This window comes from Podarcis raffonei, chromosome 15 (assembly GCF_027172205.1).
Source record: "Podarcis raffonei isolate rPodRaf1 chromosome 15, rPodRaf1.pri, whole genome shotgun sequence".
Taxonomy (NCBI): Eukaryota; Metazoa; Chordata; class Lepidosauria; order Squamata; family Lacertidae; genus Podarcis; species Podarcis raffonei.
Window position 1 is genome coordinate 12266859 of NC_070616.1, and position 16596 is coordinate 12283454.

The following is a 16596-nucleotide window of genomic DNA, read 5'->3' on the forward strand; positions in this document are numbered from 1 at the left end:
ACCAGCCACCACTGATGGCTTGGTTTACGTAAATAATATTCAATGACATGCTCCACAGGCTCCTTTAAGCACTGCACATGTTCTCTGCTTTGTGAAATACACAGAAGCCCTATTCAAGGGCTCAGAATCACAGAATAATCCTTTGTATTTTATAATGATGCTTTTAAATGCTGTAAGCCGCCTTGAATCGGAGAAAGGCGGTATATAAACATATGAAATAAATCAACAACATATAAACTTTAAAGTGTAAGCCTTTGGAGAAAAATCAACTTTTTTGCCCATTATTTTTATTGATTTTCCATATTTTTAACGAATTGTCACCAAATTCAATACAAATTTAAAAGCTGACTTCCCACCCTCCCAAGAGAAAAATCAACTTTTTTTGGCAACAAGCATAAAATGTCTAGATGCCTCAGACTACTATTACTGAGATATATGTGTGTGTATGTGTATATTTTCTTTACTGTTCAAAGGGCATCATATACTTCATCTCAATAATCCTTAAACATCACAGCAGTATTATTCTCCTAATAAATGTCATTTTTCTAGTCCACTTTTTCTGTAAAATACACCTTAAGTGGCTTATAAAAATAACCTCCAAAGGAGTCATCTTTTGCAACACAAACAGCAAAGCGCCTAGGCCAACAAATTTATTACGGAATAAACTTTCATGGGCTTCACCAGATCCATGACACACCACAAAGTCCACAAAAGCTTGTGCTGTAATAAATTCATTAGCCTCTTGGCTGTGAGTCCTGCAGAACCTACTCCCTGCCTTGCAAGCCTTTTCCACATGGCCTGGGAGGGCAGGACCCTGACTGACTCCAGCTACAAAAATTGAACTGCTGAACAGGTTTTTTTTGGGGTTAGGGTTCTGTTTGGGATTTTGGGGGGTAGGGGTAGTTGCTGTTGGGTTTTTGTATCTATATTTTAGATCATGTTCTGATTTAGGCAGAAACTGTTCAGTTTGGTTGCGTATTTTTAATGTTTTATTTGTTGTTTATGACTACTTTTGTTATGTTGTAGTTACGTATTCTTTTCATCTCGTAAGCTGCCTTGAGCATGGCTTAAAATGTGGAAAGGTGGCACACAAATAAAAATAAGTATGTTCATATGTAAGATGCCACAAGACTCTTTGTTGTTTCCTTTAAAAATAAGGTATTCAGCGGTAAAGTGGAAAACTAACGCCAGAAAAGTCAGAACAGTGAGAATACAAAAACGGTACATATAGCAGCATGAAAAGTACCATGCTGCTTAAAGGGAAAGTTTAAAAGCAGATGATCATTAAAACATTAAAAAGGTTTAATTTCTCATCTGCAAACAGAAAGGTAAGGGGCGCATCAAATCTCTCCAGGGAGGGCAGCCTACAGTCATGGTGCCACTGCTAAAAAGGCATGGCCTATTTATACTCTCTATTTAGCTATTGTATACCAATTCCTTTTTAGCCCTTCCAAGGCAACTGATAAAATTAAGCCATAATAGAACAGGTCAAATATAAAATCCACAACAACTTCAGCCGATCACATTTGCTCATCTACATTACAGCAAAGACGGGGCAGAGAGTAGGTCCTCTGCAGCTGATCTTAATACAGTGGTGCCCCGCAAAACGAATGCCTCGCAAAACGAAAAACGCGCAAGACGAAAGGGTTTTTCGGTTTTTGCGTCGCTTCGCTAGACGATTTTCCCTATGGGCTTGCTTTGCAAGACGAAACGTCTTGCGAGTTCTTGCGAGTTTGTTCCCTTTGTTTCCTTGTTTTCTTAAAGCCGCTAAGCCGTTAATAGCCGCTAAGCTGCTAATAGCCGTGCTTCGCAAGACGGAAAAAACCGCAAGACGAAGAGACTCGCGGAACGGATTAATTTCGTCTTGCGAGGCACCACTATACTCAGGGTCCTATGGGAGAAGGTGTTTTCTACAGGGGAGGCTGAGAGATACAGAGGCCTTTATTTCAGAGAGCTCTGGGTGAGAGAAAGTGGGTAGGGGGCACACTGGAAAAAGCCCAAGACTCAGGAGGCAGCCCATCAAAGTTAGTATCCTTTGAATTGCCTTTTGACCAACAATACTGGCTTTTATTTGGTTCCAGCTCTATCTGCCGCTCTCTAAAACAGGCTTTACACCTCAATCTTATACAGGCTTGCTCAGAAGTAAGCACCATTGTACTCATGATGTGAGTGTGCTTACGACAGAAGTCTCAATTCAGTTTCTTTAAAAACAGACACCCAGAGAAGAAATGTATTAATCTAGCAGTGTTTGGCATTTGACACTGCTTTGGAAGACACCTTTAGCATTGGAATGATGATGATGATGATGATGATGATGATGATGATTAAAAACAACTTTCTTAAGGCAACATGAGGGAGTTGCAGCTGAGGGGTGATTTGAATTCAGAACTTCCTGGGCCCAAGCTCACCCCCACAACAATCTTCCATATTAACCTTTTGCTAGTTCTTGACTTGGAGAATGCTTGAAACCCAAATGGAGTTTCAAGCAAGGAAGTGGGTATGGCTCAGAGCTGCATGGTGCCGTTTCTGTGTCTTACTAAAGCGGCTCGCAGCGTCCCATGCCCATTATTTTTGGCAGCACCTGAGCACTGCATTTCCTATTGATGACTCAGCTTGACGCAGAAGACAAGGCTTCACAACCTCTGAATCCCCCCATAGCTGGTATAGGAATCCCTTGTCCTCTACCAAACTCTCATTTTTTTCCAGCTTTGTGACACACTCTGCAGATCTACACATTTGACGACAGCATGCAGCACCCTTGTCATCTGTTCAAGACCAGAGCAGAAGGGAACATGGCTTGGATCACACATGCTTCCTAGAAGGATCAGTTTACACCCACACCCACACCCACACACCCACCTTTCACACCAGTATTGCTTATGATTGACAACTGGGCGTCCAGTAACCCCAAAGTAATCAATCACTTTAGTGGCTATAAAAGCCAGAGTGGTATACCGGGATTAAATCAGGGTTTAAATCCCTGCTCAGCCATGAAATTCATTGGGCAACCTTGGCCCAGTCACTCACTGCCAGCCTTGTGGGGATAAAATGGAATTCCCACGGCTGCCAACCTTGGAGAAAGGACAAGATACCAATACCAGTAAGATCAACATAAATGATAATAAGGTTTAGCTCTGTTGTGAGGTAGGAGTTCTATTTGAAGGAGACAAGTTAGTACAGCAGTAGAATTAGAAGGGAGCGGGGGAGAAGCAAGTGCTCTTGATGCTAACCCATGGTTTGTTTTATACTTACTGCCCCAATGCAGATGAAACACTGGCTACCTGAAAACCATGATTCACAAATCAGGAGTCAACCTCAGGAATGCACATTTCTCTCTCTCACTCTCTTTCCCCCCCACCTTAATTTAGGTTAGGAATTCCTTTCTTCCATGTTAACATGATACCATGTTTCATGTACACTGATACGATGCTAACCAGGTTTGTCCCTATAATGAGGACTTGCAGATCCATTCCAAACGCTGCCATCAAGATCTGATTGTGAGTGTATTTATTATAATTAAGCTCCATCATGGTTTGGTCCACATGCAACACAAAATCATGTTAATGCTGGAAAAGGAAGTGGGGAGCACTGTTCCAGAGAGAGGAAGGAGCATTTTGAAGGCTGGCCCTGAATCTGCAAACCATGGTTTCCAGGGAGCCAGTGTTGTGTCTGCATGGGTCCACCGTCTGTTTTTCTTTCAGATTCCAGGCCAGAATCAAACTGCACCCTTTGCATTTTGAGCAACAACAACAAAGACGAGACACAGCTAAGCACACTTCACTTCCCAGAGATTGACCGCGAAGAGAAACACCTGCCTGTGACGTACCTTCCGACCCATTTCTTCGTTTCGGTACTTCCTGAAATAGCCTGTTCAGGTTCTGGCCTGGATTCTCTGTTGAAAAACAAGTTGGGTAAGAACAAAACAATCAGGGGAGGGTGGTTCCGACAATCGTGGCTGTGAGATGCAACAAGAACTGCCTTGTGCTAACCAGGGGCTCGGAAGGAAGGAGATGGGGAGTGGGGGCAGAAGTGAAATCAAGCAGTTCAAACAAAAAACAAAAACCCCAGGTCTGTTCAGAGCAGCTGGCTACTTTGGAAAGGAAGCAAGGCAGGCTGGTTGGTTAATGAAGATTACCGCTACACTCAGAAAGGAGATTAGAAAGATATAAATAAACATCTAAAAAGGTACAAAAAGATGAAGACGGGTCAGTAATCCTTGGAAGAGCCCAAAGGAGGAGAACACAGTACGAGGTGCCACACCACTCACTCCCTGGCAACAAAGGGAAGCTCTGAGTGATCTTTTGCAACTTGCTGTCATTCCGCTCTCCTTTTCTCAAAAACCTCTGTCAAATGAAATCACGCCAATCAGAAATGAATGCAGCTTCATTTTAGGAAGGGGGGGAAAGCTCATTTTGCAATACTGTACTGTTGTGTAGCAGCACCAGTGAGGTCCTCTGCCCACAATACTCTTGAGGGGTGGGTGGGTTTTCAGATTGGCACATGATGCTAAGCAGGGGGAAACCAGATGCACCATAAGCAACAAATGAAATACAGGCGCTGGCAGAGGAGTGGAAGAACATCCTCATCTTTATCCTGGGTTTACAGCTAGTCATTCCCAGCAGCCAGCTTTTTGATACTCTTTATTTTCTCTAAAAATGAAAAATTTTCAAAATCACAATTGGGATTGGCCATGATGTGCCATGAGAGGGAGCTCAGAAGGAGGAAACCTGACTTCTCACTTTAGCCACTGGAATTCCAAACTAACAGGCACCCCCAACCTTCGCCCCCCCCCAGATGTTTTGGACTACAATTCCCATCATCCCTGACCACTGGTCCTCTTAGCTAGGGATCATACTTTCCTGCATATTTTACTATAACCGTTCAAGTCAATTTTCCACTTTCACATCAATCAAATATTGCTTACTCTGATGAATTTATCTTAATGCTGCCAGTGTTTTCAGCTGTGTACAATTATTTTCTATATATTCAATAAACATTTTCCACACTTCTTTAAATATATGCTTTTCTTGCTCTCTTAATCTGTGTGTCATACCTGCAAGTTCTGCATATTCTAACATCTTAAGTTGCCAGTCCTCTTTACAAGGGACCTCACTCACTTTCCGTTTTGGGGCCAACAGAATGCGGGCCGCTGTTGTTGCAAGTAAACTTGTCTGGCACCTGGGAATTTCTGTCTGGGTTATTCCCAACACAAAGGACTCTGGTTTAAGTCTGATTTTCAAGGACAAGACACAAGGAAGGCCCTTATCCATGTAAACTTTCTGCACATAAACCTTCACATGAACTGGCCCATTTACATGTTTTACGCAAGATAAGGCTAACAACGGCTAATAGTCATGATGGCAATATCCCTTCCAGGAACAGAGAGAGCTTGCCTTAGAATACCAATCCACAGAGCAGTGGAAGAGTCCAATTGCCCTGCTCTCCTGCTTGGGGGTTTCCCACAGACATCTGGCCATGATAGGAGACGGGATGCTGGACTAGAAAGGCTTTTGGTCTAGATCTAGCAGGGATACTCTTGATGTTCCTATATTCTGGCTGCACCTACCAGGCCACTAGGTACTTCTGTCCTGGAGCACATGTCAATGGGCTGGCATGGACTCAGTATGACTGGGTGTGCATACAAAGCTGACTCAGCTACAGTTACTGCACTGGACCAGGAAGTTTGTGAGTTGACTGATTTCACTCATATCCTTAAATGCAACTGACGGGGCATGTGCACAAAGCTTGCACAGGTAAATGCTTTTTTAAAGGCCTCATTCCTGCAGGGGAAAGCAAAGCCCTGCAGTTGGGATGGCACTGCAAGGGGGCAAAAACCTCCCCCTCCCATTCCCTAACACCACTGACAGGTGGATCCTTCTCCCTTCCCATAAGCCAGCTCCTTCTGGCGATGAGTTTCCAACACTCCTCTTTCCTGAAAACAAGAGCCTGTTTTGGGGCAGGGCAGCTCTTCATTCCTTTCCTTCCCATCAAATTTTAGCTTGCACCCAGTAACAGGGTGCTTATCATTCTTATAACCACAGTTGTTATTTGTATGGGCTAGTTTACAGATCAACACCCTTAGATTAGATTTGCCTCAGTGATAAAGCACATGCTTTGCTTGCAGAAGGTCCCAGTTTAACCTCTTGCATCTCCAGCTAGGGCCAGGAAGGATCTCTGTTTGAAAACCTGGAGACCCACTGCCAATTAGTGTGCACCATATTGAGCTAGAAGGACCAATGATCTGACTTGGGATAAGGCAGCGTTTTATGTTCCTCTGATTTCGCTTCCAGCATTGATGCCCTTATGGTTTTTCCAAGCTTTGGCATCAGTAAATGGTTCTTAAAGTCTAGACGTGTGTTTTAAAAAACAGCATAAAAAATCCAGGAAGTGGGTTCCATAACGCACCTTGGGGGCCAGCTGGATTAACTTTGTGTGTTAGGGAGAGCAGGATAGGTTCTTCATCTTGCCCCACTGGCAGGTGAAGTATATGATACAGTGAAGCAGGAAAGGGTCTTTGTCATGGTGGACCCACATCACCACTTCTTTCCCAAGCTTTTTGGAAAGTTTGAGAAACAGCACTAGTCGCTGTCCAATTTTGCTGTCTGTTGTATTATTATGTCTGAGTTTGCAATTCGCATTTGACTTTTAAAACTGTTTTTATAGTAATTGGTGTGTCTGACCTGGATAGTGTGATTTGCTTTATGTTCATTTTATGCCGTAACCCACTCTGGGATCACTCAGAATCGAGGGAGCGCTTATAAATCAAATCAAATCAAATAAACAAGTGTATAGCTTTAGGCAATTATCTTTTTTTAGCCCCCCAATTTCCCAGTTGAGCTCACTGGGGGAGTCCTTGGGCCAGTCATTCTCTCTTAGCCTTCTCTTTCTTTCAGAGAAGTGGTCGTTTCCTCTCTTTTTTTGGGTGGGTAGGGGGAGGAAAACCCATGTATGTGCACCCCCTTGACTCGCCTTGGAGGAATGACATAATTCATGACTTGATTGCAATAAATGTGTTCAAAGAAAAGAGCGTCATGAATTTATGTTTGAAGATTTTATCTTTCATTGGAACAGAGTTTGTTAATTTTAGATAATTTGTTTGATTTCTCACACATACTACCTGGGCCTTTCCCTCTGACAAGCCTTAGGCCCCCCCCACCCTTAAATTGCCCTGATTTGGGCTGACAGCCACAAGCCTGTCAGTCCCACCCCCAACCCCCCAACTAGCTTTCTGGGGTCTTTCCGAGCCCTGCTACCAAAGATCCCTTTAGCTGAAAAATCTGATTCCTTATCAATGCCTTTTAGGGAGCCAGGCAATTGCCCCATCTAGCTCTACTTTGGTGGGCAGCAGCTGCCCAGCGGCTCAGTCTTTTTAGCTAGGTGCATTTTGAACCTGGGACTTCATGCATGCACAGCCTGTGGTCTACCATAGGATCTGGCCCCTCTCCACATAGTGATGATGTCACGCGGTACATTTCCCCCACGCCTCCTGTTGACAGCCAGAGATGGGAGGGGTGGGGAAATGCTCAGCCCAATGTCAACACCTTGTGTCACATACTGTTAGTACAGGAGCCATTACCAGGAAAAGAAGGGGGTGAGGGTGAGCGAGAGAAGCATGAAATAGTGGCAGCTCTCTCTCAACAAATGCAACCATTTGCAGAGAAGCGGCACAAAGAGAACATTTAGCAAAGGTGTGTTATTTCTGTGGATTTTACAGAGAACCTGGTAGCGGAGGGAGACAGGATGACAATAACTGTCTCAGTGTTGTTTGGGCTCCTGAAGAGTTTTGCATCAACCCTTCTGTTAATGAAGATCAATAGCCATCCTCTCCCCATCCCCAACAGTTTTGCTTTGCGCTTTGGCATCTTAAAATATGTTACACATTTCTGATTATTTTACATTCTATGAATCTGCTTGGTCCGGAAGCAGAGGGCAAGAGTTTACTGTGGCACAATTAGGCCTGTATTGAGAGTGGGGTAGATACTTGTGGGTCTGACTTGGGGAACCTGCAGAGAGGGCTGGACCAGATTCCCCTTGACCATAAATTCTGCTGAGAATTCAGAGTTTTGAAAGCAGCAAAACTTCTCACTCGCATTCATTCAAGTTTTATTGAATGAGTGAGGAGTCATGGAATCACTACAATGAAAATGAACTACTTTGATAAATACACACTCAAGGATGGTACAGCAAAAGACAGCTGTTTCTGCTACGCCGGGAACACCACGTTTTCCAAGTTCCGCACACTTAAGATACTTAACAAAAACCTATTTCATTGATACCCAATGAATCAGAGCGGGCCCAAAGGTTTGGGTGCCTGAGTTAAAACATCAAAATGGACCATCCCACACACTAATAAACACAGGGCGCAATTCATGGGGATGCTCTCCTGCATTGGCCCATGGAAACAGATGGCAATGGGAACCATTTATTGTATGGGGCCAGCACAGGCAAACATAACCACTGGATCATACTGTCCCAACTTCCACTCTGCCACTTCTCTGACACTGTCCATTCAAAGAATAATTGGCTTAAGAGGTGAAAGCCGAATGGACCTCTTCAACCACCAGAGGAAGGAAGTCCTGTTGACAGGGCCTCCCACCTACCAAGAACAGACATGGAAAGGAAAGCCAGTGGCTAATGCCTCACTCACCTCTTTGCCTTCCCTGGATGCTGCGCAACGCCAAGATGTTCTGCTCGTCCGACAGGAACTGCTTCATCTTGTGGAACGGTTCCTTGCCTCTCACCGTGAGCTTGTTCCAAGGCTTGGGCCGAGCCAGGATCTCGCTGACGGAGCCTTGCGAGAGCCCCAAGACATAGTGTCCAAAGATCCGCTGTCCAATATTGTGCTTGATCAATTGCTCTTTGACCTGACGTGCAATTTCGGCCGTGTCAATCTCCTCGCCTTCCGAGGCGCTGCCAGTGCTTTCAGACTGGCTGGGGGACGGGGCCATGCCGTTGACATCCGGGCTTTGTTGCAAGGGGCTTTGGGAAGATATGGAGTTTGTGCTGTAGGGACCTGCTGAAAAAATCATGCTTGTGCTTCCTGCTTCCTGCATTGCCTTGGAGTAGAAGGACTGCATAAGCTGGCGCTGGAGGAGAGAGTTTAGTGCAAATTTTCCTGTAGAAGCCAGGGGTAAGCCGGAGCTTGCCAAGGATGAGCTGAAAAAGTCTTGACTTAAACCCGTTGGTGAGAACTGATGTGTACCATTAGTATTGGAAGCCTGCTCCCCTGCATTGCGGGGCAACTGAGGAGGAGGGGAGGCCGGCAAGGTTGCAGGACGCTGACTCTCAGGCTGGTCTTTCCCTTTTCTCCTGGCTGACCCTACAAGGAAGGTCAAACATAATGCATTATGGGGGATCAAAAAGGAGGGGGGAAAAACCAAGACCAAAATGCAGAGTTTGCCCCACAAAAGGGAAAAAAGTGCAGGTTGTGTTTTGCTTTTTAATTTTTTTTTTAAATAAGGGCCAATGAAGAAGGTGGTTTGGGTTTTTGTTTTTTTTTGTTTTTTTGTTTCTTTAAATTTTAATAAGCCAAACAAGGCCCCCAAGACAAACAACATGCATTTCATGTTTGCACCTTTCTTGTATGTTGCAGCCTGGAGAATCCCCCTTTCACACATTAACATTTGAACAATGACATGAAGTGCAGTTATACAATTTTTTAAAAAAATAGTAGTAATTTCATTGACACAGGAAAAAAATATATTCCCTTTAGTATCCCCTCTCCCATTCAAGTTGTCTTGTCCCCAAAACAGACTTTGGTTGAACCCAAATGCAGCAAACATTTATAAATGCCAGATGAAACTCGGATTAGAGAAATCATTGCTCGAATAATGCCAAAGTATAGTTGAGACGCTACTGGGAAAATGCAACAACCACCTGGGTGCCCAATTTATACAGTTGTCACCAGCTGCGAAAACCCAAACTAAAGAAGCACCTGGAAATTCCACAAATCCACTGAGCCCACCCATATATATATATATATTTAGGCATGTGCAACATCCCCTGCCTCTGAGAAAAGCAAACAAGAAAAGGAAATGCACCACCTCTGGAAATAAAAGAACAGGGATTCAAACTGACATGCTAGCTAAGTATATGAGACAGGCTCACTTTTGGAATCCACTTTAATTTATGTTTGGGGAAGGGTGGGGGAATTAGCACCAATGTCAGGTTTGTGACCGAAATGGAAGACAGACTCCGACGCTGCTCCTCACAACATTTGGAAACATTTCTCCTTCCTAATCCTTTGGACCATCTCCGAGGTCTCGAAGTCTTATTCTATTATCTACAGTATAAAGGGTGCAGGGAGGCGGCGGCGGGGAGATGAAACACGATTCAAAGTTCTTGCTCTCCATTACTCTTTCTGTCATGCAGCACAAGGCTTGGGCTCAGGCCCCCTTCCCCATCCTCACCCTCGAATCAGCAAACAAAGACTCGCAGCCTGAGAAACACGTTTGTTTCCCCCCCCTCCACCCCCGCCAATCCACTTACCGCTCAGGTCACTGTTTGTGATACGGAGCGTGGCGTTCTCCGATTGTAGCAGGCGGTTCTTTTCCAGCAGCAGGACTTCCAGTGGTTTGGATGCAGCATCCTATGGAGAGACGGAAGAAGGGTTAGGCACCAAAGAGCCTGAGAATTGCACCTCAGGGTGGAGTTCACGAGGGCGCTGCTGTGGCTCGGCCAGCAACCTAGAATTTGTCATCTGCATTTTGGCACATCTGCTACGACTCCCTAGTCTATGGCCGCGAAACTGCTTGGTGTTCTGGCGCAGGCTGCTTATCAGCTCCAGAGATGTATTTTTAAGTGCTCCATTAATCATTTTCCTTTCTTTTTTTACACCTGTTTGCCTTCAGACACAGCACTATCGCGGCGTATCTTCCCTGAAACACTGCGTCTCGGCGCTATGGAGAAAATGGACAAATTAAATCAGTCACAAACACCGACCCTTCCCCTTTCCCCACACGCGACTCTCAATCATCGAAACCCACTGGAAATAATAAAACGCCTGGCACACAGGGAAGCGGCTTCAACTTTGCACTAAAGATGCCAGAATCCAATTTGTAACCTTTGATCCTGCAAGATTAATATGTGACGACACCACAGGCTTTGGATGCTTCCCTCCCACCCCCACCCCCCACTACCCAAAGGTTTCTTTGTTCAATGTAGTTCAATTGTGCATTTGAAGGAGGTCTGAAAACGGGAAAATTGTCTTATTGTGAATTTCTCTTTGAAGATCCAGATGGAAAACATTCTTCCTATGGGATGAACTTCCTAACTGGAGGTTCAGGCGGGGCCCCTTCCAGGCCAATCCCTCCTGTCCAGGGGGAAGGATCCAAACCAGCCACGCCTGTAGTCAGCGAAAGCTGAGCTCTCAGGCTTGCTTCCTTTATGCCTCTTCTGTTTCCCCCCCGTTCCTTGTGCTCCTGCTGTGTGACATTGGCTTGTTCTTTGTCTCCTCTCTTGTTCCATTGCTTATTAGCTGAGCTGTGGGCACATGTTTGGTTTTTCCCCTGCCCACTGCACCCCCCTCCTTCTGTGATTCCCAGTGTGGTTCCCTTTTGGGGCAGTTGGGGTTGGCATCGGAGTGGATTTGGGATCCCCTCTTCCTGTGTGGGAGGGTATTTTTGCGGAGCTTCAGACTTCGGCGCATCCTGCAAAGAACCGTGATCAAGCAGGAGCACCCTTTTGAGTGGATTTGATGGTTTGTCTGGCTTTGTTTTTCTCGCTGGCAGGGCCACAGTAATCCGCCCCCCCCCCAAACGGTGGTCAGTCATCAGCTCCTGGGAGTCACAAGTGGATCCACTGCAGGTAAATGCAGTTGACCCATAATGGGTTTTGCAAGGGCATAAGGCTTTTGTGCCAGTGCGAGAACATTTCTGGGTTAATTAGGGTGGGCCCATTTAGCCTTCCAAACTGCATCAAAGGCTTATGGGAAAGAGGCAGTGAAAGGCTTGTCAGAAGCCAAAGGAAAAGGTTGCTTAGCCCCCACAGCCAGTGATGGAGAGGCTTGGACTTGAGCAGGCAGCTCCTCAAGCAGCCATTGTGGAACCTCCATGGGATTTAGCCAAAATTGCTGGAAAAAAACTCAACAGCAAATAATTTAGAGCGAGACTGGGCTACCCACTCCTACTCAGACAGCTCTCCTTCCTTCTGCTGGGAAGGGAAGAAAAGGCTTCAATATCCCATAGGAGCAATGTATGTACAGTGGTACCTCGGGTTAAGAACTTAATTTGTTCTGGAGGTCTGTTCTTAACCTGAAACTTTAGCTAATGGGGCCTCCTGCTGCCGCCGCGCCGCCAGAGCACGATTTCTGTTCTCATTCTGAAGCAAAGTTCTTAACCCAAGGTACTATTTCTGCATTAGCGGAGTCTGTAACCTGAAGCGTCTGTAACCTGAAGTGTCTGTAACCCGAGGTATCACTGTATTCCATTTGGATCTGGCAAATTTAGGATTCGAGTTACCACTTCAATAGGCACTTCAAGGATCAGTAGGGTGTAGTGAGGAATGTGTTGGCTATAGACCAGGGAGATCTGGGTTCATATCCCCATACAGTAGATATGATAGCTGCGTGTTCACACACTTGTGGAGACAGAAGAGAATTGCGTGTGTGCATCTTGCAGCCCTGGTAGATTTTGTTGACTAAATATTGACACTTCGCTTCCAGATTTTTCAACTCTATGTCATGGTCCCCATTTTCCACTCTGAATAAAAACGTATCTGTTCATTTTCTCCCTTCTGAACTATTAAATGTTTGTATTATTGAACATCTTCATCATCTGTCACTATCTGCAGCTCACTTTAAAATATAGCAATACCCACAGACCTTTTGCTCAGGAATTACTACAATTCCTTCATAAGGCAGCGGCTCATCACCTCTATCATCGCATCAAAAGTAGTTTACAATAGAAATAAAAATAATTTTAAAAAGCAAGCAATGGAAGAATTAAAGCAGCCACCACAACAAGCACATCAGATTAAAAACCAAGCAGGCAGTTAAAAGAACAAGTGAAATGAGAACAGCAGCCATGAACCACTCATTAAAACCCCTGGTCCAAGATAAAAAGGCATAACTTGTCCTCTGAAAGACAAACGAGCTGGTGTCACACACTTGCAATGCTGGCTCTCTTTAGATCATTCTGTTATTTCATTTTTCCTCACCATCAACTTGCGAGGTAGAGGGTTTAAGTGCTGGAAATGCAAACTGGCAGGCATGCATGCTCAAGACCACACACAGTTAACTCCCTGGCTGAGCAAGGTTTGAACCCGGATCTTCCACGTCAAAGTTCTTTACCCAAAAAAGCCTCATGGACTCTTAGTGTGTCAGACACAACATTCCTCAATCCAAGTTGGCATTCAGAAGTGACCTCCCCACCCTCTGCTCGCCCAGAAATCCCAAAGCAGCCCTGTTACCTGTGTGCTGGAGCCATCAGAGGGTGCAAACTCCATGGACTTCAAGATGCTGCAAAGTGGTTGAATAAAGAGTTATTTTCTCTTCTGTCCTTTCATAACAGCTCCTCTAATAAGCATTAACATTGTAATTTTCAGCTCTCCAGGAACACCCTAAGTGATAACTTTAACAACTTTTCTTGGGAGTAATATAATCTGATAATGAATATAGAATAACTATTCACACTAGTTATCAGAGAAGAACATTTTCTCAAATGCCCTCTAAATCACTGCACAACGCAGTCCCACCAGGCCCGTTTCAAGCATAAATTTAAAGGTTAATAAGGATATAACATTTTAAACTGTCAGAAACAATATAAATGTGTGTGTGACGCTTGAAGGGAAATGGGGGGAGGCTTATAACAAAGCAGCAAAAACAGGGAATCGTCATCATGGTCATAATAATGCCCATGAAATGCGAAAAATGAAAACATGCAAAATTTATCAGCTCACATATCAAGGAAAACGAGCACAAATTATTTGCATGACCCAACACAGGCTTAAAAAACAGAGGAGACTCTGTTTTGCATTTTAATAATCAAGCACTCCACAGTGATAGAACCCAAGAATTGTTTGGTATTTCTTAAGCTCTATGAAGCGCCTGGAAATTACAAAGACATTCCCTTTGTATTTTACTCTCCAAGTCCTCAATAAGTGACTCAACAAAAGCAAACCTTTCAGTTGGCCAGCCTGGTGTGTTGGCCTGTCAAGGCTGCTGGGAAAGTCAAAACTGTGCAGTTAGGCCAATGGTTTTCAAAACTGCCCACTGCAGAAAAAACTCTACATTTAGTTTGCATATTTATTAGTATTATTATTTTACAAATTTATGAACTGATTCACTGCCCGAAGCCTTTGAAACATTGTACAAGAAGGCAAAAATGAGATAAAATACAAGTCTGACAAACAATAAAAGCATTCCTACAAACCCTAAAAACAACAAAACAATTTCTACAGCTATAAATAACAATTTGTAAATGAATGCGTCACACCCTAGGGAACGAGTTCTTACACAAAAATGCCTTCAGAAGGTGATGGGCGCCTGCCTAATTTCATCTGGTTACTAATTCCAGAAGGCTGGAGCTGTAACACTAGAAGCCTGGTTTCCAGTACAAACTAGACACGCCTCCGGGACACGTGGTAGTCTCTGCAGTGCTTAAGCCAACTTCCCAAACTAACACGCAATTGGAAGGTAGTTATTCTTTGGTTTTGGCACTTTAAGTGCTCCAGAGTCATTTTAAAAAAGACAGTAATATGAATATTTTGTGAGAAAAATACTTTTAAAATGTGAGTATCTGTAGGTCTTTAAAAAACAAAACAATCACAGAATGATGAGGAAATGGGACAGTGGACTGGACTGGAAAGAGACTGATCTGTTCATCCCTAGCCTTGGGACATGTTCTTGGGTTGGTGGATAAGCATCAAGGGGGCTCACTAAGCTTCTTGACTTACAAGCTTTTGAGGAGGTAAATGATTTCCTGGAAAAGAGATAAAGGTGTGGGGAAAGCTGCATTTATTTAAATTTCTGTGCATGAATTGCAGTAAACAGGATGCTGAACTAACTATATCTTTGGCCTGATTCAATAGGATTTCTCTTATGAAAACCATTAATCCACAAAGGAATTAAAGACCTTGGACAAAGTTCAGGGCACTCGCAGCTCCTAGATTTTTTGGGTGGTAGTGAAGCAACATGTTTGAAGCCACAAACATGTCCACAACCAACATGCATCAGATGTATTCTTCTCTCAGTTTTGGCGAGTTGGTTCTTAGTTTGAAATCATTGTATTTTTTCCACCCAGAAAAAAACGCATTGCTGATTTCAACTATATATATATATATACTTACTTCAATTCTTTCTTAACCTCGTCATAGTCAGCTTGCACCTTCAATTTTTCTTCCAGTTGCTTAAAAGAAAAAGTGCAGCATTATTTTGATTAGATTAAAATTCTTCAACCTGAGAAGTCAGACCCAACAAAAACGACAGACAGGATCAGATTGGTGGGTGGGATGGCCCCAATCTCTGGAGAGGAGGCAGAAGACTGTTTAGGAACCTGCCTGTCATCACCTGTGGGATGTGTTATCCCTATGAGAGGAATGACCTTCCTCTTGAGCCAGCAAAAATGATGCCCACCAAGGCAGAAAGAGAAGATACCTACAGTCTGATGCGATCAGGCCATTTAGGCACCAAGTGCCCCCCATCTTACCACCCTTACTGCAACAGTTGTGGGAAGAAATTAGCATAGCAATTGTCTGGAAGAACCCAGCAAAATGCAAAGCAGAACAAAAGGTTCAAGCTGTGAGACAATCTGGAGGAACTAATATCTGGCTCCAACTATCGACTTGGTTCGTTTTCAGACAAAATAAAAGGCATGTTTCTAATGTCACGCAAGGTCTAAAAATACACCCTCTGGGAGCTTGCAAAATGATGCACTAACAGGAGTGGAGATGGGGGGGGGGAGACTCCCATGCAGTAGCTCAGGAAAAGGCATCTTATCAAGAAGCCAATCTAAGTTTATTAACCTACTCACTGGGTACAAAGAATGAACAAGAAAAAGCAGCCAAGAAGCAAAAACGGTTCCTCTTCCAGGTCCTACCCTTAAGGCCTTTATTAAATGATTATATAATATTTTCAGATGGCCTGCATTCAAAACAGAAAGCTGCATCCCTTTCTTCTTAACCCTTTTCCCCAAGATAAATGTACTGGTTTTGATTCTTGCTACTGAACCAGGACAGCCACGTTAACAGTGCACAACCAAAGATACACAGACAGGAAAGGCTCAGCTTCTCCCTCCCTCCTCTGCCATCCTGTGCCACTACCAGACAGGGTTGACAACACTGGGTGAGAAAGATCAGGGGTTTGATTCATTGTAAGGCAGTTCCCTCTGGCAGGACCCACAGTTCAGGGGTGCAGCATGTGTTGTGTTTGCAGACATTTTCAGAAGCAACAACCACAATTATCATAACAGGGCCCGTTTCAAATCATAAAGACGGGCTTCCTAATGCACACCACCACCCATAACTTTTGCTTTGCTTCCTGATCAGCGATGGTGAGACGAGGAGGCCAGAGTGAGCACCCTGAGAGCTGGCAACACTTGTTTGCTGAGCAAAGCAGTGATGCTCAGAATACGAACCTGTGGGCAGCACCCAAATTCCTGG

The 16596-nt window shown here is 44.2% G+C and overlaps 1 protein-coding gene across 9 annotated transcripts in view; it reads right to left on the minus strand.

Annotated features, from left to right (window-relative positions):
- The window catches only part of CUX1 (cut like homeobox 1), a 261921-nt gene that overhangs the window by 82741 nt on the left and 162584 nt on the right, over positions 1–16596 (minus strand). For 5 of the 9 annotated variants that reach the window (XM_053367425.1, XM_053367426.1, XM_053367424.1 and 2 more), the window contains exons 12-16: positions 15286–15344; positions 13408–13456; positions 10489–10588; positions 8648–9319; positions 3827–3892 (exon numbers count right to left, since the gene is read on the minus strand). In XM_053367425.1, the coding sequence (XP_053223400.1) occupies positions 3827–3892; positions 8648–9319; positions 10489–10588; positions 13408–13456; positions 15286–15344 (946 nt within the window). The remainder of the gene's footprint in view (positions 1–3826; positions 3893–8647; positions 9320–10488; positions 10589–13407; positions 13457–15285; positions 15345–16596) is intronic. The other 4 variants (XM_053367427.1, XM_053367432.1, XM_053367430.1 and 1 more) reach the window with 2 other exon arrangements.